The sequence below is a fragment of the Mustela lutreola genome, chromosome 4 (assembly GCF_030435805.1).
Source record: "Mustela lutreola isolate mMusLut2 chromosome 4, mMusLut2.pri, whole genome shotgun sequence".
Taxonomy (NCBI): Eukaryota; Metazoa; Chordata; class Mammalia; order Carnivora; family Mustelidae; genus Mustela; species Mustela lutreola.
The window spans coordinates 25988835-26009098 of NC_081293.1; the positions used below are offsets into that span (position 1 = coordinate 25988835).

The 20264-nt window shown below is 45.4% G+C and overlaps 1 protein-coding gene across 1 annotated transcript in view; it reads left to right on the top strand.

The window, feature by feature from the left end:
• ARL3 (ADP ribosylation factor like GTPase 3) overlaps window positions 1–19554 on the top strand; it is a 36282-nt gene extending 16728 nt beyond the window's left edge. Inside the window, exons 4-6 of the mRNA XM_059169074.1 lie at window positions 8531–8581; window positions 10107–10292; window positions 19274–19554. Of these exons, the coding sequence (XP_059025057.1) occupies window positions 8531–8581; window positions 10107–10292; window positions 19274–19321 (285 nt within the window). The 3' untranslated portion in view covers window positions 19322–19554. The remainder of the gene's footprint in view (window positions 1–8530; window positions 8582–10106; window positions 10293–19273) is intronic.
• Window positions 19555–20264: the final 710 nt, after the last annotated feature.

The following is a 20264-nucleotide window of genomic DNA, read 5'->3' on the forward strand; positions in this document are numbered from 1 at the left end:
CCCCTGCTTGTGTTCTCTCACTCTGTCAAATAAATAAATAAAATTAAAATTAAAAAAAAAAAATCTCTACAAGTCAAAAGTTAGTGGTTGCCAGAACTCTAGGGGAGAGTGGATGGATGGATGAATAGGTGACATTCAGAGGGCTTTTAGAGTGATGAAACTATTCGGAATGAAACCATAAGGTGCATATGTGTTAGTGCAGATCAGTCAAAATCCATAGTTTAGGGGCACCTGGATGGCTTAGTGGGTGAAGCTCTGCCTTCGGCTCAGGTCATGATCTCAGAGTCCTGGGACTGAGCCCCACATCGGCCTCTCTGCTCGGCAGGGAGCCTGCTTCCCCCTCTCTCTCTGCCTGCCTCTCTGCCTACTTGTGATCTGTCAAATAAATAAAATCTTTTTTTTAAAAATCCATAATTTAAAATACAAAGAATGAACTGGATGTATCACTATTGGTTCATGAATTGTGAGGAGAAGTGCACCACACTAAAGCAAGAGGTTACTGGGGGAGGTAGATGTACAGAACTCTCTGTGCTGTCTATCCAGTTATTCTGTAAATAAAAAAACTGCTTAAAAATTGAATTGAAGGGGGAAACACCTGGGTGGCTTGGTTAAGCATCTGCCTTCAGCTCAGGTCATGATCCCGGGGTGTTGGGATCGAGTCCCACATCAGGCTTCTGTCCTGTGGGGAGTCTGCTTCTCCCTCTACCCTTCCCCCCTGCTCATGAACTCTCTCACTCTCATTCAGATAAATAAATAAAATACTAAAAATATTGATTCAGGTCATGACCCAGGGTCCTGGAGCCCTGCATCAGGCTCCCTGTTCAGCGGGGAACCTGCTTCTCCCTCTGCCTGCCTCTTCCCCTGCTTGTGCTCTCTCTCTATCTCTCTGACAAATAATTAAATAAAATCTTTTTTCAAAAATTAAAGTGAGTTTGGGCGCCTGGGTGGCTCAGTGGATTAGGCCGCTGCCTTCAGCTCAGGTCATGATCTCAGGGTCCTGGGATCGAGGCCCGCATCGGGCTCTCTGCTCAGCAGGGAGCCTGCTTCCTCCTCTCTCTCTGCCTGCCTCTCTGCCTGCTTGTGATTTCTCTCTGTCAAATAAATAAATAAAATCTTTAAAAAAAAAAAAAAATTAAAGTGAGTTAATTAAACTGTAGATTGAAGTCAAATCATTACGCTATACACCTTCTACAGTGCTGTATGCCGATTATACCTCAATAAAACTGGTGGGGCTGGGCTATAGATTTCTCATGCTTTCTGAGTCAAGAGTTAGGGAAAAGCAGGTGGCTGAGAGAAGTAACAGTTCATTCTGTTCATCCGCTGGATTAAGGTACTTTGAAAGAAATAGCCAAATAAGAGGAATATAGAAAGACATTAATGACCATGAGGCTCAATAAGGAGACCTCAGCCGTTCTGGTCTACTTTTAAATCACAGGCCCTAACACCTTGAGGGGAGAATGCAAGGTAGTTGTAGTATGACCCAGACTCCACATTTCTTACTAGCTGAGAGTGCCCAGGAATTTTCAGACACTCCAGTAAAAGTCGGTCTGAGCTACCTGAGAGGAATTTCTTCCCACTACCTTAGGCTGCCAGTTCCAGACAGTGTTTTGGATTCCAGGTTACCTTTTCATTATTTTCTGGAGCCATTTGAGATTAAACAAGTCTGGGGGTGCAGCTGAATCCCCAGAGTTAGATTCTAAGGCCTTGTGGCTCAGCACTGTCTGCCAGTTTTAGAAGCAGCTTGGAGTGGCAGTGGGTGATGCATTATATTAGTTTGTCTGTATTTAATAGTCTTTCATTGTTGGTTGAAAAGACCTATTACCCTAGTCTCCACACTGCCTAGAAGAGCAGGGTTGAAGCTCGATACATTTAGTTACCTGGTTAACTCTTTCCATTTATCTCTAGAGTGTAAAAAGAAATTCTTTCATTTTTTTTTTTTTGGAAAAACACATTGAGCCTGGTGATCAGATACTACATTGAGCAGTCAACAGCATGAATGCAAAAAAATAAATCTACGTTAAAACCCTCTGTTGGAATGCTTTATACTTTCCGTGGAACAGAAACTGAAATAACCTGTTATACAATTAGTCACAAATACAGTCCTCGAGTTTTTTGCCCAGGCACAGGAGTATTGTCTAAAACACGTCTTCAGGGACTCCTGGGCGGCTCAGACAGTGAAGCGTCTTGCCTTCGGCTCGGGTCATGATCCCAAGGTCCTAGGATCGAGCCCCACAGCTGGCTCCCTGCTTTGTGGAGGCTTCTCCCTCTCCCTCTGCCTGCCACTCCCCCTGCTTGTGCTCTCTCTCTGTCAAATAAATAAATAAAATCTTTAAAAAATAAAAATAAAATAAATAAATAAAACATGTCTTCTTTGTAGCAGCAAGGCCCTGCCACCACTGTGCTTGGCTGAGGTCACAAATCTGTTGTAACCTGTAGCTTCCCTGTCACTTCTCTGGCTCTCCTCTCCTGCTCAGCTTTGTTTCCTGGCAGTCGTGACAACCCACGGCCACTGCCATAGCCACTGCTGCTGCTGGAACTGTCACAGTCACCTTGGTTTCCTGGTTTGGCAAAGTATTGGCCTCCACCACTGTAGAGGCCAGAGCTTTTGCCTCCAAAATTTCCTCCTTTCGTGAGTCTAAAACGTGAGGACTGATTGTTATAACTGTCAATGAATTATTACCAAATCTTTTAGAGCCGTCCCCACTGCCGCCATAGCCACTACCACCTCGACTGCTACCAGCGCCACCTCACCCACAGAAGTTCCCTCCATGACCAAACTTGTCATTCCCACCAAAACTACCTCCATCACCATCACTGTAGTTTCCAGAACCATTTCAGCCTCTTCGGCTGGATAAAGCACTAACCATCTCTTGCTTAGACAGGGCTTTCCTTACTTCACAGTCATGGCCATTCACATTACGATGTTTTTGAATGACAGTTTTATCTACAGAGTTATGGTCATCAAATATTACAAAAGCAAAGCCTCTCTTCTTGCCACTGCCTCAATCATGATTTCAGTCACTTCTGCTTTCCATACTGTTGAAAATAATCTCTTGGATGATGTTCTCCAGTGTCTTATTTGATGCCACCAACAAAAATCTTTTTCACACTTAAGTGGGCACCAGGCCTTTGAGAATCTTCTCTTGAGACAGCCCTGTTTGATTCCATAACTCTTCCATCCACCTTATGTGGCTTCAAGTTCATGGCTGCATCCATTTCTTCCACTTTGGCTTCCATGACAAACCCAAAGCCTCTAGAGCCCTTGGTGTTTGGATCTCATTACCACACAGCCTGTAAGCATTCCCCATGGCTCAGGATGGCTCCTCAGACTCTCATCAGTTGTTTCGAAGCCCAGCCCTTCGATGAAGAGCCTCCACAGCCCTCCAGGCTCTTTGGGAGACTCTGACTTAGACATGACAGCGGTGGGAGGGGAGACTTTAAAGATGCTTACTTGGCAGCGTCCACAGGCAGAAAAAAATAATCCCAAGAAATTCTCACTTTAGAACAGGGGTTGACAAACTGATCCAGCCTGCCTCCTATTATTATGTAGCCTGTGAGCTAAGAATGGCTTTCACATTTTTAAGTGGTGGTGGTGGTGGGGGGGGATCAAAAGAATCAGATTTCATGACACATGAAAATATTATGAAATTTAAAGTTCAGAGTCCATAAATAAAGAAGGTTGGAACACAGCCACGTCCACTTGTTTATGGATTTTCTATGGTTGCTTTTGGACTGCAACAGCAATGTTCAATAGTTAGGAAAGAGATGGTATAGGCCACAGAGCTTAAAATACTTACCACCTGACCCCTTACAGAAAAAGATTGACAAACCCCAGTTTTGAGCATTAAATGGTTCTCTGGAGGTTTGAAAGAGTCAAGGCAACTCCGAAAAGTGCCAGTCGTTCTCAGGGAAGACGATATTGAGGACAGCCGACTTCAGCTTTAAGAATTTGGAGGAAATGACTAAGAAATAAAACTTGAGGTGTCATAGAAGGGAGGGTAGAGAATGTCTTCCCTTTCTCTTAGACCAGAAGATAACAGCTTTTTTTTTTTTTTAAGATTTTATTTATTTGTTTGAGAGAGAGAGATCACAAGTAGGCAGAGAGGCAGGCAGAGAGAGAGAGGAGGAAGCAGGCTCCCTGCTGAGCAGAGAGCCCGATGTGGGACTCGATCCCAGGACTCCGAGATCAGGACCTGAGCCGAAGGCAGCGGCCCAACCCACTGAGCCACCCAGGCGCCCAGATAACAACTTTTTGATAGATTAAAAATACAAAGTGTTTCAAGATATGGTCATATTACTTCTAAACTCTGTTTACTTTATTATCAGTTTTGTGTTCAGATGCAACATAATATAAACAGATTAACTATGTCATCGTTTCCATATCTGAAGTGTAGAACACCCAAGTGAGGTAGATCTCAAATAGGCATCTCTTGTATGATTTCCGTGATGTCACTCACACTTGAGCCTCAGTACTTCTAGAGCACAAATAATTGAAAACCACGTTACCCAGAAACCTCATTTGTCAGTTTCAGCTTCCTCTTAGACTTTTGCTGGAGCTGCCATATCAAGCCCACTTGTAAGTGTCATCCTTCTTTATCTCTGCCTACCCCTCTTGGGGAGAAATACTTAGGAGCAGTAAAATGGCCAAAAGGTGGCAGCAGGAGGGAGGAGGACCAGAATCAAGAGGAGAAACAAAGAACCCTCCACTCACATGGTTGGATGACTAACTAGTCTCTGGATAATCTACAGTTGATTGAACTTTCCTCAAGAAAAAATACTCTTTTCTAGCTCTTCCTCCCCCAACCAAATAAAAATTTCAAAGCAACTGCCACGAAAGATATGAATTGGCTTTGCTTAGGTAAAGCATCATTCTGAGTGCCATGGATTCTAACTTCATTTTAGAATAGCTTTATGAGGGGTGCCTGGGTTGCTCAGTGGGTTAAGCCGCTGCCTTCGGCTCAGGTCATGATCTCAGAGTCCTGGGATCGAGTCCCGCATCGGGCTCTCTGCTCAGCGGAGAAGCCTGCTTCCCTCTCTCTCTCTGCCTGCCTCTCCATCTACTTGTGATTTCTCTCTGTCAAATAAATAAATAAAATCTTTAAAAAAAAAAAAAAAAGAATAGCTTTATGAAACTTGATTTTTGAAAGTCCACAATTTTTTTAAAGATTTTATTTATTGGGGCACCTGGGTGGCTCAGTGGGTTGAGGCCTCTGCCTTTGGCTCGGGTCGTGGTCCCAGGGTCCTGGGATCGAGCCCCACATTGGGCTCCCTGCTCTGTGGGGAGCCTGCTTCCCCCCACCCTCTCTCTGCCTGCCTCTCTGCCTACTTGTGATCTCTGTCTGTCAAATAAATAAAATCTTTAAAAAAAAAAAAAAAAGATTTTATTTATTTATTTATTTGACAGAGAGAGAGAGAGATCACAAGTAGGTAGAGAGGCAGGCAGTAGGGGAGGGGGATAGCAGGCTCCCCGCTGAGCAGAGAGCCCGATGTGGGGCTCCATCCCAGGACCCTGAGATCATGACCTGAGCCGAAGGCAGAGGCTTAACCCTCTGAGCCACCCAGGTGTCCCAAAAGTCCATAATTTTTTAAAAATATTTTATGATTTAAGTAATCTCCACTCCATCTTTGGACTTGAACTCACAACCCCGAGATCAAGAGTCACAGGCTCCACCGACTGAGCCAGCCAGGTGCCCAGTCCATGTTTTAGGATCAGTCAGAAACACTAGAAATGTTTAACTTTCCCTGATAGTTTCAGAGTGGCTTTTTTTTTTTTTTAAGATTTTATTTATTTATTTGAGAGGGAGGGAAGGAGAGAGAGAATGATCGAGCAAGAGCACAAGAGCAGGGGGAGGGAGAAGCAGACTCCCTGCTGAACAGGGGGCCAAATGTGGGGCTCAATCCCAGGACCTAGGATCCTGACCTGAGCTGAAGGCAGATGCTTAACCAACTGAGCCACCCAGGTGCCCCAGAGTTTGTTTGTTTGTTTGTTTTCATTAATACTTTATTTTTCGATAAAGTTTCTTAAAAAATTTTTTTTACTTCACTAGATTAATAGCTATTACAAAAAAAAAAAAAAAAAAAAGATAGGTTAACCTTATTCTCAGCTATTGACCAGAAGAAAACAGATCCTTGGGTGAAAATATGAAGACACTAGACAGCACTGGCTTGGCAGGTGACAGGAAGAAGAGAATGCCACTGCAGAAAAACAAACTTGTGGGATCACCAGAGATTGGCTTGTCTCTGTCTTGACTTTTTCACTTGGCCCTTATAATAAATGGGGCTGTTGTTTTACAGACTCTCTCCTAGAATTATTGTATAGTAATTTTCAAATTTTATACAAGTTATGTGAGAAACATATTAAATGATAGAATTTATGTGCAGTTTAGGAAGATCCTCTTTTTTAATCTTTTTTTTTTTTAACTAAATTCTACCCCCAACATGGGGCTCAGAATCATGACCCTGAGATCAAGAGTCACATGCTCTCCCAATAGAGCCAGACAGGTGCCTCCTCCGTCTAAAACTTTTAATGAAAATGTTTCCATGAAATTTCTTGTCAAAGCAATAAATAGCAAGTAATTTAGCAATTTTAAGTTAAAAATGTCTTCTCATTCACCTTTGGACTCTTGTATTTGGTGATCTTTCTTGTCTGTGATTAAACCACCTTTCTACTCCTCCTTTCTCTCTAATTATGTTTTGTCATATCAAACATCAACTTCTTTTTTTTTTTTTTAAGATCTTTATTTTTATTTGTCAGAGAGAGAGGGAGAGGTAGGCAGAGGGAGAAGCAGACTCCCCACTGAGCAAGTAGCCTGATACAGAACTCGATCCCAGGATCCTGGGATCATGACCTGAGCCAAAGGCAGATGCTTAACCACTGAGCCTCCCAAGCATCCTGTTTTGTGTTGTTTTTAAGTGAATATGCTCTTTTAAAAGAGTATTTTCATAATACCATTAGTTTAATAGCAATTTTAAATTCTTTAAAGAAAGTTTGCAAATTTGATAATTTTTAAGAGTAGCAACTGGGAAAACATTTAATATGTTGTTCAATGTAAAAAGGGGGGGGCCTCCAAGGGGCACCTGGCTGGCTCAGGGTCATGAGTTTGAGTCCCACATGGGGGTACAGATTACTTAAATAAATAATATTTTTTTAAAAGGCTGACAAAATTATATCTATAATTTTCTTTTTTAATTACAAAGAAGAATTAGAAGGGAACTTTCACAAGAAATTAAAATAATTAATGTGTTTGAGTTCTATAACTATAGACGATTTTTCTCCTTTGGTCTTACTTCATTTCCCTTATTGTTATTATAGGATGTTATTTATGCAATTAATAAAATTCAGGGATGGGGAAAAAAAAGCTTGGGATTTATAATTTACGGTGACTCTTGAGACTTCTCTTACTTCTGGCAAAGCCTATGCCCTTGCTATTTCCAGTACTTGATCTTAACCTCCCAGGAAGCCTGAGAAGGTGGGAATGGAATGGAGATCAGGGAGTCTCCTACCTTGGCTCCTGAAGTCAGCATACAGTTAATACTTCAGAATGTAATTTCAGAGCCTTGATGCTCCAGGACTACAGTATTTGTAAGTGCCTCGAGACACTATCCCTTCCCGACAATTTGGGAAGCAGAACAGCAGAGTGCTCAAGAGCACCTGTGGACTTTACTCCCAGGTAGGCCTGAGTTTGAATCCCACACAGATGCCTGGGTGAATCCCAGTCTTATTAGAACTTGGGCAGAGGGGCGCCTGGGTGGCTTAGTGGGTTAAGCCTCTGCCTTCAGCTTAGGTGGTGATCCCAGGATCCCTGGGATTGGGCTCCCTGCTTAGCGGGAAGCCTGCTTCTCCCTTTCGCACTCCCCCTGCTTGTGTTCCCTGTCTCACTGTCTCTCTTTATCAAATAAAAAATATTTTTTTTTAAAATAACTTGGGCATAATACTTAATTTCTTTGGCTTATGTTTATGTATAAAATGGGAAAATAATGAAATCTCTCATAAAGTCATAACGAGAATTAATAGAGTAAATCTGAGCAAGAATGTTCAGTGAGGGGCGCCTGGGTGGCTCAGTGGGTTAAAGCCTCTGCCTTCGGCTCAGGTCATGATCCCAGGGTCCTGGGATTGAGCCCCGCATCGGACTCTGCTCCACGGGGAGCCTGCTTCCTCCTCTCTCTCTCTCTGCCTGCCTCTCTGCCTACTTGTGATCTCTGTCTGTCAAATAAATAAATAAAATCTTTAAAAAAAAAATAAAAAGAATGTTCAGTGAATACATAATAAATATTCCTATTTTTATGCTTCTTGGCTCTCCTGACATCTACTTTGGAGCTTTGCTGGAAATATTTTCTGGGTAGCCCCCTTTAATCAATCCATCAATCAATCAATTAGTGTATTTTGCATTCAGGGATGAGGTAAGAGTTTTCAGCTCAGTTTCCATTTGTTGTGCTAATGAGAAATCTGCTTGGGGATCCTCTGCTCCTTCTGCAGAAGCTGCCCTGTCTTCTCTGTTTATTAAAGTAACCTTCTCCTTTTACTTTACAGATCTATGTAATTGACAGTGCAGACAGAAAAAGATTTGAAGAGACGGGTCAGGTAAATAATTCTTCTGTTGAGATGTTTTCCAAATAACTAGGTATTCATTAATCTACCCTGTAAGTGTATGAGAGCAAAGGAGGCATTTTTTGTTTAACCTTTGCAGTTTAAACAAAAAAGTCGTTCTGGCAAGCAAGCAAAAATAGCAGTTGCCAAAAAATAAAAAATAAAAGGTTCCCTTCAAGGAAATTAGTTGAGAGTCCTTTAAACTATTTTTTGATTACAGCCTTTTAGTTTTAGTCAGATAAACAAGATATAAGCAAATGGAATTTACCACCATGCTCAAAAGTTCAGGTTTCTTCCCAGGCCACTTAGAAATGAACCCAGAGGAACAATTCACTTGTCATTTCTATGCACATTTTCAACAGCCGCTTAATTGATCCGAGGGTATCTCTGAAAAATTTGAAGGGATGGGAGGAAATATGCAAGCCAAGACTAAGCCGCCCTTGTTCCCGAGCCAAGAGATAGACTTTGAACCCAAATATGGCTTCACACGCACAGTACATGTCAACATGATTACACGGTGAGATTTGTGTACACGGTTTTAAAGAGAGAAGCAGTGGACATCACCATTTTACCCAGATGGAGTATACTGATAAGAAGCAAGGAGTAGAATGACTTCTTTAGAGAGGTGTGCAGGGGCTTGGCCTGTGTCCTCAGCTGCCACAGGTGGCCTTCCAAAGGTAGCATTCCCCATGTTTATGTCCCCTTTCCCTGAAAATTAGTTTGAGAGCTGCTTTCCATACCTCGATGACTTCTGTATCATCACTCAGGTGAAGCAATGCCAAACATGAGCTTAGAGGTAAGGGGTGTTAGTAGGATGATATGCCTCTTGAACCCCCAGTCCCCTTTGACAGCTCAAGTATCCCAAGCAGCAGAAATGTGAGTAGGGAAGAGGTGGGTCCCCATAAGTAAATACACACCATCTCCTATGCTGATTGCAGACGGAATTAACATACAGCTAGGACCCCAAGCAATAACCGAACATCAGACACTTGGCCAGACAGACTAAAGATGGTTATTTTAGGGTGTGAGTTTGATGACATGCATTGCACATGCATGCATGGTTTGAAGGTACAGATTGATGAAGCAGCATTATAATCTCCAGAGTCATTGTTATTTTCAGTGTAAAATGTGTGTGTCCTATTTGTGTGGGCGCGCATGCATTGAAAGTCATTTGCAGATCCCAACCTTGAGTAAGTTTTAAATCTCTGTCCACAACGTATGTTCTCCTTTGAACAGTGTTTCTGAGGGTATGATCTCTGCATCCATGGCAGAGCCATTTGTGGAGTGTGTTGAAACACAGATTACTTGGCCCTACCTCAGACTTTCCAAATTCAGCATCTCTGGGGTAGGCCCAAGAATCTGCCAGGGAATTCTTCCCCAGGCTCAAGTTTGAGAACCATTGCCCTTAGAAGTTGCTAGTTGATCAGCTTAACACTTCTGTGTTTTTCTAGTTGGAAGTACATGGTTAAATATCATAGATTTCATCCTTCCCTTCCCATCCATTCCCGAAATGATCCAGGAACTAGCTGAATTACTGGAGGAAGAAAAGCTAAGTTGTGTGCCAGTGCTCATCTTTGCTAACAAGCAGGATTTGCTCACGGCAGCCCCTGCCTCTGAAATTGCAGAAGGACTAAACCTGCACACCATCCGCGACCGCGTCTGGCAGATCCAGTCCTGCTCAGCTCTCACGGGAGAGGGCGTTCAGGTGAGATTACCAGAAGGCTTGGTTACCTGGCAACATGGCACCCAACCAACATAGTCTGTCTCCTTGGTTGAGCTGAGCTAGATAGAAAAAGATACGAAACCAATAGCCTTTGATTGGCAGACGAACCGCTCCAGGATGTGAAAGGCATGGAGTTTGGTTCTTTTTTACTTAGCAACCAATCTGATAATCATTAACTATTCCAGGAAAGCGGCTGATGAACCACCCCACACGAGGGACAAACTACCCCACTGGGTAGGAGGTCAGAACAGAAGACCTTCGAAGATGCTTTCTAACTAGGATTCTTTGATGACTGGGTTGGGGGTTTTGTGTTGTGTCTAATATTATGGATGCTAAGTGCTTGTGCTCCCAAGGTAACAGCCGTCAACAGTCGTGCACACCAGTTATCCTAGAAGTGTTTTGATTTTTCTCTTGGCTAACTCCCCTGCCCTCAGGGCTGGTGTCTCTTTCCTGCTACTTCTTGTTGGTCTCCCACCGGGAGGCTTCTGCTGACAGAAAGCCCCATGCTTTATACCAAGGAAATATAAACCAGAGGAACAGTCTCCCCCCTCATTTGATATTAATTTAGGGCAGAAAATGGTTGTATCCCAGCTACCTGAGAGCCTGCATCCTCAAAGAATGAGAAACCGTTTCAGCTCTGATGTTTCCCGCCAAGCAGCCTCGAACCAGCTGACACGTGGGGCTACTTCTTTATTCTGGAGCCTCAGCGTGCCGACATGCCTCAATTTAAACATTTGGTGTACCTGCCAGGGAAGTGGCCCGGTGCTTCGAGAAGCAGACAGTCCTGCTCCAGGGTGCTAGAAGGGGATTAGCAACATCTGAAGGGACGGAGTCTTCCCCCCACTGCCATATGGCAGATGTCAGAACCACATGGCCAGTTTGCTTGTCTCCCAACTTGGTTCGGGCGATTTGCTTCTCCATTTTTGTCCTGCAGCCTCTTTCCATTTCCCTTCTAATGCTCTTCGTCCCTCTCTCCTAAGACATTTGACATTGATTGGTCTTAAAACTGCCTGACTGCTTTTATCTCAATCAAATAATCACTTCCAAGAATTATCTCAGTTGTTCCATCTGTTTGCCGCTTTGGCTTTTTTCTTTTTGTTACACAAACAGCTGGAGCCTGCTTCTGTGCTTGGCCTCTAGATCCGAGGGCCCAGAAGTCCACACTGGCCTTGTGCCTCCTCCTCCAGGCTCCTCAGTACCTGCACCCTCAGAAGCTCTCCGTGCACGTGTGCGCGTTATGGGGCTCTCAGGTAGCCAGAGAGGTGCTCGGCTGCGTCCCCAGAACAGCTGGAGCTTTGTGGGTCTCTGTGAGGTTTAGGTTCAGGAAGGGTCAGGCCTTTGTATTTCCTTCTGTCCTAGACTCTGGCTATAAAAGTAATATTCCCTCATTGTGAATCATATACAAGTATATAAAACTAAAAACTGAAATTTCTTTCCTCTCTCCCCTAATCCCACTCGACAAAGGAACTGATCACACGAGTAGTTTTTTTCTTCTCAAGCCTCCTCTCTAAAATTGCAGTCACATATGTGATTATATTTCTACCAGGTTTCAAATTAACTGCATTTTTCATCTTAATTTACAAGCTGGTCCAACGAGTATACTACAGCCCAGCATGTTTTTGATAGGTAAACTCTCATCTTTTTATTTAGCTTCTCACTTAAAAAAAAGAAACCCAAGTTTTGCCTAAGGCAGCTCCCTGGATTGTGCATAAAATGGTATTCATGAGGCCTGAGGTTATTTTGGTGAGGAGGCAGCCCAGGAAAGGATAATAGCTTTCTTGTGTTTGTACAAACTACTTCAGGAAGAGGATTCTGCTTCTCTAAATGGTTTAGAACACAAACACAGAAAGTAGAGAACAGGGGTGCCTGGGTGGCTCAGTTGGTAGCGTGTGGGACTCTTGATCTTGGAGTTGTGAGTTTGAGCCCCATGTTGGGTGTAGATAACTTAAAAAATTTTTAGAAAGCAAAGTAGAAAATGTCTTGAGTTGCAGACTCCAAAGGTAGTACTAGAGAAAATATGTGTTTTGTGCATACTTCTGAGAAAAAGGGACTTGATAGCTCTGTAATCTTCTTCACTGGACTAGAGTGTTGAAAGGAAGAAAAAGCAAAGCTGAAATTAACAGTGAGGCTCTTGTTTTCTTCAGCCAGCCTTAGGGATGTCAAAAGGAGGGCTAGAGTTATCTAGAATCAGCATTTACAGTGTTGGCATTCAAGTCAAGGGTGCTTCTTCAGAGGAGCCTGGAGATTGGGAGGGAGCACTGCTCATTGTCTGCCCTGAGTGCAGGCCCCACTGCCCCACTCCAGTTTGGCAGAGAGTAGGAGGGTGGAGAGATCTGTGTTTGTGGCTGTGTCACCCACCATGGAAGTGGAGTTCCCTTCATGCCAAAAAAGAGGCAGTGAGCTCTCAGACTGAGGGTGGGGGTTGTCAAGGGAGGGCTTTAAAATCAACCAGTTTGAATCAAGTGAGATGTCATGTGTGGTTTGATTTTGTGCAGAAAGTTCTTCTCAGATCAGGCCCTTCAGCAACCAGGTTTACAGGAAGTGATATCAAGAGAGATACAACAGGGGACGCCTGGGTGGTTCAGTGGGTTAAAGCCTCTGCCTTTGGCTCAGGTCATGATCCCAGGGTCCTGGGATCGAGCCCCACATCGGGCTCTCTGCTCAGCAGGGAGCCTGCTTCCTCCTCTCTCTCTGCCTCTCTCTCTGCCTGCCTCTCTGCCTACTTGTGATCGCTCTGTCAAGTAAATAAATAAAATATTTAAAAAAAAAAAAAAAAAAAAAAGAGAGATACAACAAAGAACTGTGAACAAGAAAAATAACAATTTTATATGGAGGAGAAATAGTTTGAAGGTCACTTAATTAGTTTAGTAGATAGTACCATGGTGTATAGAATTGGGTAGTTAAGACTGGGATTTCAAGGTTAATGAGATTAGATTATGGTTAATAGAATGATATAAATTTAGAGAATTTAACCATTATTTGAAATGGGTTATTTAATAAAAATGTTAATTAAGAAGGGAATCTGCCGTCTATTGTCCTTTAATGGTAACCTTTGGGGACTGGAGAAAGGTCGTCGAGTTTTCTGTGGAAATGCGTTTTTCACTGTGAGGCACTGATTGACCATGTCCATCCCTCAGGTAATGCCTCTGACCTGAGGTCCTGCCCACTCAGCCAGTTTCTTACTGTTCACTTTAAAAAGAGTCACTTACTTGGAATTCTTTTCCTGCATTGCTTAGTTCAAGTGTAGGCCTTTAATGACTCGGATTAATTAAGGCTTTAACTATTCCTCAGAATGAAAGACGTCACTCAAAAAATGTCCATAAGATTACTTTCAGGCATGGATACTGTAATAATTACTAGGATTCCCTTATCCCTATTTCATCCTCCTACTCTACCCTCCCACTCTTCCACCCACCGCCCCCTGAATGCTGGTCAGTAATGGGAGACCCTCCCAAGATATCAGACATTAAATGGGTCAGGTAACATCTGGCCCCACCGCTCTAATGAGCCTGAAAGAAAATGTACCAAGGTTTTTTAAAAAGACCTGGGATTTCTGTTACAGTTTCAGGTGTTCAGAGACAGTGTCCCTGTTTGCATTGTGTTTGGGCCTATGTGTTCCATCTAAACGCATTTGTGAGACGAGTCTCAGACCGCTATGTGGCACGGTCGGGCAGGTGAGCGGAGCAGCGGCCACGAGTCCGCGCGATGGTGGGCCAAACCCTCTAGACTGAGAGGGTACATGCGTCGCTTCTCCTTAGTGGAGTAGCTGCAACACAGGATTTCAGGTTATGGAAGTTTGTGATTCTGGGCAATGATCTGAGGTTCTTGTTCTCCTGGCTCTTCTGAAGGCAAATAAGTATGTGTGGTTTGTGTGTTTCCACAGCCCCTGCTCTGGGTGTGGAAAAGGGCTTCTGAAGGCTTCGGGAGAGTTCAGAACAGGTCTTTGTTTGGCTGATTGATGGTGAGGAGGAGGCCAGCCATATGGGATGAAGCAGGTTTTCATAGGAAACTATCAAGAGCCAAGCACAGGTAAATGGCACTAAAAGCTGGAGGAGACACCAGTCTTGGAAACTCTGTCCTGCCGAGAGGTCCATAGTCCAGACACGTGATCAGAAAAGACCCAGTTACGTCAAGTAGCTGAATGCAGAGAGGAGAAACTGAAATACATCTGGGGAAACCTGCAGCCCCCTCGGCTAGACTGCCTTCCAGACACAGAGCAGCCGCCCTCCGGCCCCTTGGGGCTCGGTCCTGCCCCAGTGCATAGCATGTAACTCCAGGACGCTCTTCTTTCCCCTTCATGTAGAGAAAATGATGAACAAAGCATCTGGCTCAGAGCCACAGAAAGATAGAGGAATCGATCCCTCTTCCACTTACAAACCCGAACTGGAACCCCTTAGCACGGCTCTCCTCTGCTCCCGCAGTTTCAGGTGGCTGAAGATATTCCTTCTCTACAATCCCCATGTGTTTAATTAAAATTATACTGGATTAGAATTTCCCTTCAAAGCAGAGATCGGCAGTTTCGGCCTGGCCTCTAGCCTCAGTCATCACAGAGGCCTGCCTACCCCAGTAGCTCTGAGCTCGCAGGTTTCCCTACGGATTGCTCTCTGTACCCTCCACCTGATGCTCACCTTCTCTCCCACATCTCTCCACATTCCCCATCTTCCTGCTCCAAACAGGAGTAAGCCAGCTCAGTCATCTCACCAAAACAGAAAGGACTCCCAATAACCTGAGCCCCATGAGCGCTTTGCACATGGCCACTAAACAGGCACTAGCCAAGTTTTTGGGTTTTGTTTCTTTTAACCTTGATCTAGGGGACTTTGCCCTTAATAAGCAAACAGGATTTCAATATTTTAAAAAATGATATTCACCACTTCTTTCTAAAGCCTGACGTCAGTTATTTTTGACTCCAGTGTACATGGAACTGCTTATCTACAAGTCACACCTCAGGGTTATTTTTAAATTTTCAAACCTCTCTGTAGACTAAGAAAGCAAACTCAGAACATGTGATTTTGCTACCTCTCTGGTGCAGTACCTTTGTCACCAGAAAAAAAGTATTAATAGTGAGCAGTATTTTACGTCCACTGCCTCCAGCTGCTCCTTGACCCTGGAAGACCCGTGGCATGACGGGATAGGCTGTGATGCTCAGCAGGGGTCTGAGCACCTCGTCATCCTAAAGCAATTACTCATGTGACCATGTGGTCCTCATGGCATTTAAAACCAGGCCTACCCAACCATGGCTACTGCTTCTTCCTTCCAACCATCCACAGTGATGGATGCATGGTAGAAAGACCAAGTTCAAAGGAGCAGTGTAGTCAGAAGCCGCTCTTCCCATAGAAAGGGGCATTGTGGGGCACCTGGGTGGCTCAGACGGTTAAGTGTCTGCCTTCAGCTCAGGTCAGGATCCTGGGATGAAGCCCTGCATTGGGCTCCTTGCTCAATGGGGAGCCTGTTTCTCCCTCTCCCTTTGCTGCCCTGAAACCACCGCCACCCGCCCCTGCTTGTGCGCGCGCATGCTCTCTTTCTCACAAATACAGTTAAAAAAAGAAAGGGGCATTGCACCTTCAGTCTTGGACGGGACTCCTACATTTCCAGCCAGATGATTAGGGACAGCCTTGTATTTTTCCCAGTGTTTATCATAGGGAATAATATCAGGACACAGTAAAATGTAAGATTTTTTTCCTTTTGCCATGATGCTAAACAAAGCTCAGTATTTGAGGTTCAAGGACTCTCTTTAGTCTCTATTATTGAACTGAAGCTAATCAATTCAAATTGGGTTTCAGCAAGGTTGATCAGGAGGGGGTGCGGGGGAGGACTGCACCTGCCCTAAGATGGTCATCCCAGGACAAAGATCAAATGTGCGGAAATTTGGTCAAACGAGTTTTTAACAATAAAGGTTCAACCACTAAACAAACCTATGAGTTCATTTCCTTCTCTGGAGGCAGAGACAGCAGTAACCTACTTCAGGTAGACAGTCACCTTTCCTCCGTCGTCTGTTTTCAAAAAAACAAAGCCTTACCAAATTCAGGCAAGGGCCATGGGGTGCACCGGTGAACTTGTGGAGTGGAGGGTCCCTCGTCCGTTTCTCCGAGGGGCGCGGCCCCTGCAGGCGGTGGTCTGGCAGACAGTCATCTGCGGGGATCTCGCAGCAAGGGACACGCGTGCAGGCTTCCACCTGCAGCCCGGGAATCTTGAGAGCTAAGTGACCAAAACAGCCTCTGAGACCTTCCGAGCGGCCGCACAGCCGTGCAGGGTGCCTAGCTGGGGGTTCTGGCCCCGTATCAGCAAGAAGCCCATGAGGACAAAGCAGGATTGCTCCCTTTCCCACCCAGCCACAGGGCAATGCCCGCCTTGTCTCGGGCAGCGCGTTCGCCGAGCTGGGGCGCTAGCTGCAGAGTGTGGGTGCGGGAGCTGTGGCCACGTTCATGGCCTGCCTCTGCCTCCCATGATTCTGTGTCCCCACTTCCTCCTCCGGACTGTGGATGTTATAACAGTACCTACTCCACAGCGTTGTTACGAGGATTCATTTCAAAGATACAAATTCATTGTCTGCTCTAGGCCTGGCACCCGGATACCACGTTAGGCTCTGTAAACACAACCTCAGGCCAGTCCGACCCGGCCCCCGTCGCAGGGCTCCCGGACACCACCACTGTCCTTCCTTCCCAGGGGGCAACATGGCCCAGCTTGTCCCTGCTTTGACTGAAGAGGCCTCATCCCCGGTAACTACAGCCTCCCCGACACCTCTTACCTCCAGCTCAGGTTCTCGGGGTAACGACAGGAAAGGGACCACTCCCCAACCTCCGGACACTTCGGACCAGGGCAGCCTCCGAGAGCCAGCGCAGCCACAGGCCTCGGGCCCTGTTAATCTCCCCAGGCCTCCCACACTCCTTCAGGTTACAGTCGGCAGCTGTGGAGACCCAGGGCCCGGCAGGTCAGCTCGTGGGGACTGACCTCTGAGCGCCCTCTGTTGGCCAGACTGTGTTGGGAAGGGCTTTGCCACCCCCGGCCCTTGCTCACATCTGGAAGACACTGCCTCGCAGCAGGGCTCGGTGGTTTAAATCCCCTCCACCCCCATCACAGATACCCAGGAAGAAGCTGCCCCTCACCCTCCACATGCTGCTTTGGGTTCCTGCAGCTGAGTAAATATTTTTCCTATCTCTTTGGCTGCATTAATGTTCAGTAACATATAATAAAAGAACCCCGCCACCACCACCAATAATCAGCCACAAACCAAGAGGAAAAATTGCCATTCGTGTAGTGTGGGAACACAGTTCTCGATTTCTCTGAGTGGACGATTTGATAAAATCTGCAAGTCTCTTTAGAGGAGAAAATACCGAGGTGCACACCTTGGATAGTGTCTGTCAGGGTTCCTGAAGGTGGAAAGGGCTGCACAAGTGCTGAGCTGTTCAGCTTCGAAGGCAAAGGGAAGATGGTTATCTCCTTCAACTCTCTTTTATTTGTAAAATCTTTTTTGTCTCCTGGCAGGTGATCATTTTTTTTTTTCCTGGAAACCAATTAGCTACTAAAATTAAACATGCTTCTCTTTAAATTAATCCTTTTCATAAAATGGTCTTAAAATTGGCCTCCGCTTTTCACAGTAAGTAGCTGACCCAGTTGTAACTGGAGACGCTTTGGGAGTCCACCTTTCTCCCACCTCGGCATCCTCCTACCCTTGCCCCCACTGTTGCCAGGTGCTGTCCACCTTTGGGCTTTGGGCAGTGGCCAGCCACATCTTGGCAAACGCCCTAAGGTCTGCCCTGGGACAGCCAATGGATTATCTGGTTCTCCTGCCCAAGTGCTCTGATGGCAACTGGCAGAGTTTTAATCACTGTAAATTCAGGTTATGGTCAGATTAGCCAGGAGATAGGATGCCTGCTGGTTGTTTTGCAGTGATGTATTGTTTACGGGATTAATGCCCCGAATGGCCAAGGGTGTCAGCTGATATTTATTACTTTAAGCTGTCTCAGCTGTTCAGGTTCAACTCCTAGCTCCACGGTCACAGGAAATGTGGGCTCTGCATGTCGTGTATGCCCTGAGATGGGCACATGCAGCCGGGACCAACTGCGAGTAGGTGTCACAGATGCAGAAGAAGGGGATTAACTGCGGAGCCTTCTTTGATTTTGTTCTGGGCTTCCAAGGGAACTCCGCACACCCCTGAAGGTCGGAGAGGCTCTGGGGAAAGGGAGAGCATTCAGGGATGGCTCCAGAGGGGGTTGAAAAGGAGGTCATCGCTGGCAGGCCTGGCATCCATGAGAAAGCATGCTGCCTGCCAGGTGGCTGTAGGCATTGTGTGATTTTTTACCCCCGTTCCTCTCCAGCCTTCTAAGAGAGGACACTTTCAAGGTCACTGTGCCTTTAAGGGAACCTTCTCCCCAGTCCCTCAGCTTGGTAGTGCTTAAAGCTTCAAGAATCAAGCCAACCCTTTGAAACCTGTGTGTAGTGCTGCACAAAGAGAAATAAGGCGCATTGCCCCAGTGTGTGTCTAGTAACACACACTGCAGTCGGTTTGTTTTTCCGAAAAAATTTAATTTAACCCAAGTGTACACTGTCACACTGTAAACACACTGGGGCACCAGAAGGGTGGCTTATTGAATTTAATGCCCTGGCAAAGGTCAGCTTTTAGAAAAAGCCAAAAATGGCTGGAATCTCTGATAGCTCTTCAATCAGGCCTTGGATCCAGGCAGATGTGTTTATTTTTTCAGAGGGAGTTCCTGAGGACCCATCTCAAGTTCACACACTGGGCACTCCCCCTCCCATCTTCTTCCTGTGCTCTCAGAGGCCCCCCTTCTCCTCCCCAGGAGGCCACTGTCCCTGGTCACCCAGGTGGGCCCCTGGGCCAAGCAAACTCCCTGGAGCTCGGGGTTGGGGTGAGAGGACCTAGGGGCCCCCCACTCCCCACCCCAGCTTGAGTGTGTGGTGTCTTTCTTACAACTAACACTGCCTTTCTCTGCTCATTTCCCTCTAAGGACGGCATGAACTGGGTCTGCAAAAATGTCAACGCAAAGAAGAAATAAAATCTAGCTGAACGGAGAGACGCAGGAGCTGCGGGAACTGAATTCTGTCCTGAAAAACACTAATTTGCTGCTTTCTGACCAAATGTTTTTCCATCTGTGTACAGCTACAGCTGTTTGAAGAGAGGGAACAACACAGTTTAAAAAGAATCCCCATTCCAGCAGTAGATTTAACTGATCTCTGAGGTTCAGTATCATTTTTCAAATAAAGGAATTATATTATTTCCTCTGCATAATTGAAATAGTATTAAATGTCTCAAAGCACATGATTAGAAAATGAGATCTTTTAAATGAGCAAGAGATTACATTGCAGTTTAGACAATTCCAGTGGGCTTTTTTCTTTCGGAAAAAAAAAAAAGAAAGAAAAGAAAGGAAAAGAGGAAGAAGCAGCTTATGGTGCATTCATTTATTTCCTGACCTGTCCCTTACATCCCTGCCTACGCATACCCGCCTCCCCCGCCGCCGCCGTGGTTCTGAAACCACAGACCATGTTTGTTGGGTGTTTTTACTGGTGCTGGGCAGTGATTTTTACCATCACCAACCAAGCTAGGCTGGGAAGCGGCTGGTGGGGGGAGGGGAGGGATAGCAGATGATTAAACCATCTTGTCGTGCAGGTAGGAGACTGTATATGTAATCCTCACTCTTGGTGGGGGGGAACCTTTCTTATAAACAAGTCACCACAGAAACATACCTCGTCCCCACCCCCTTACCCCCCTGGCCAGCCACACAGGGAAGCAAATTCTTATGACTTTTGACAGTAATGACATCTGGAATGTAAGGAGAGGTGGGAGGTTTAATTCCAGAAAAATTACAAGGTCCTTAAAAAGCCCTCACATCGAGGGCTCAGGCTAGCGTAAACAGGCTTTCTCCAGTTCAGTGAAGCAGTGAGCCTCCGACTCTGAGATTAGCTGGCTTCTCCATGGCCGTCCTATAGAAGGGATTTCTA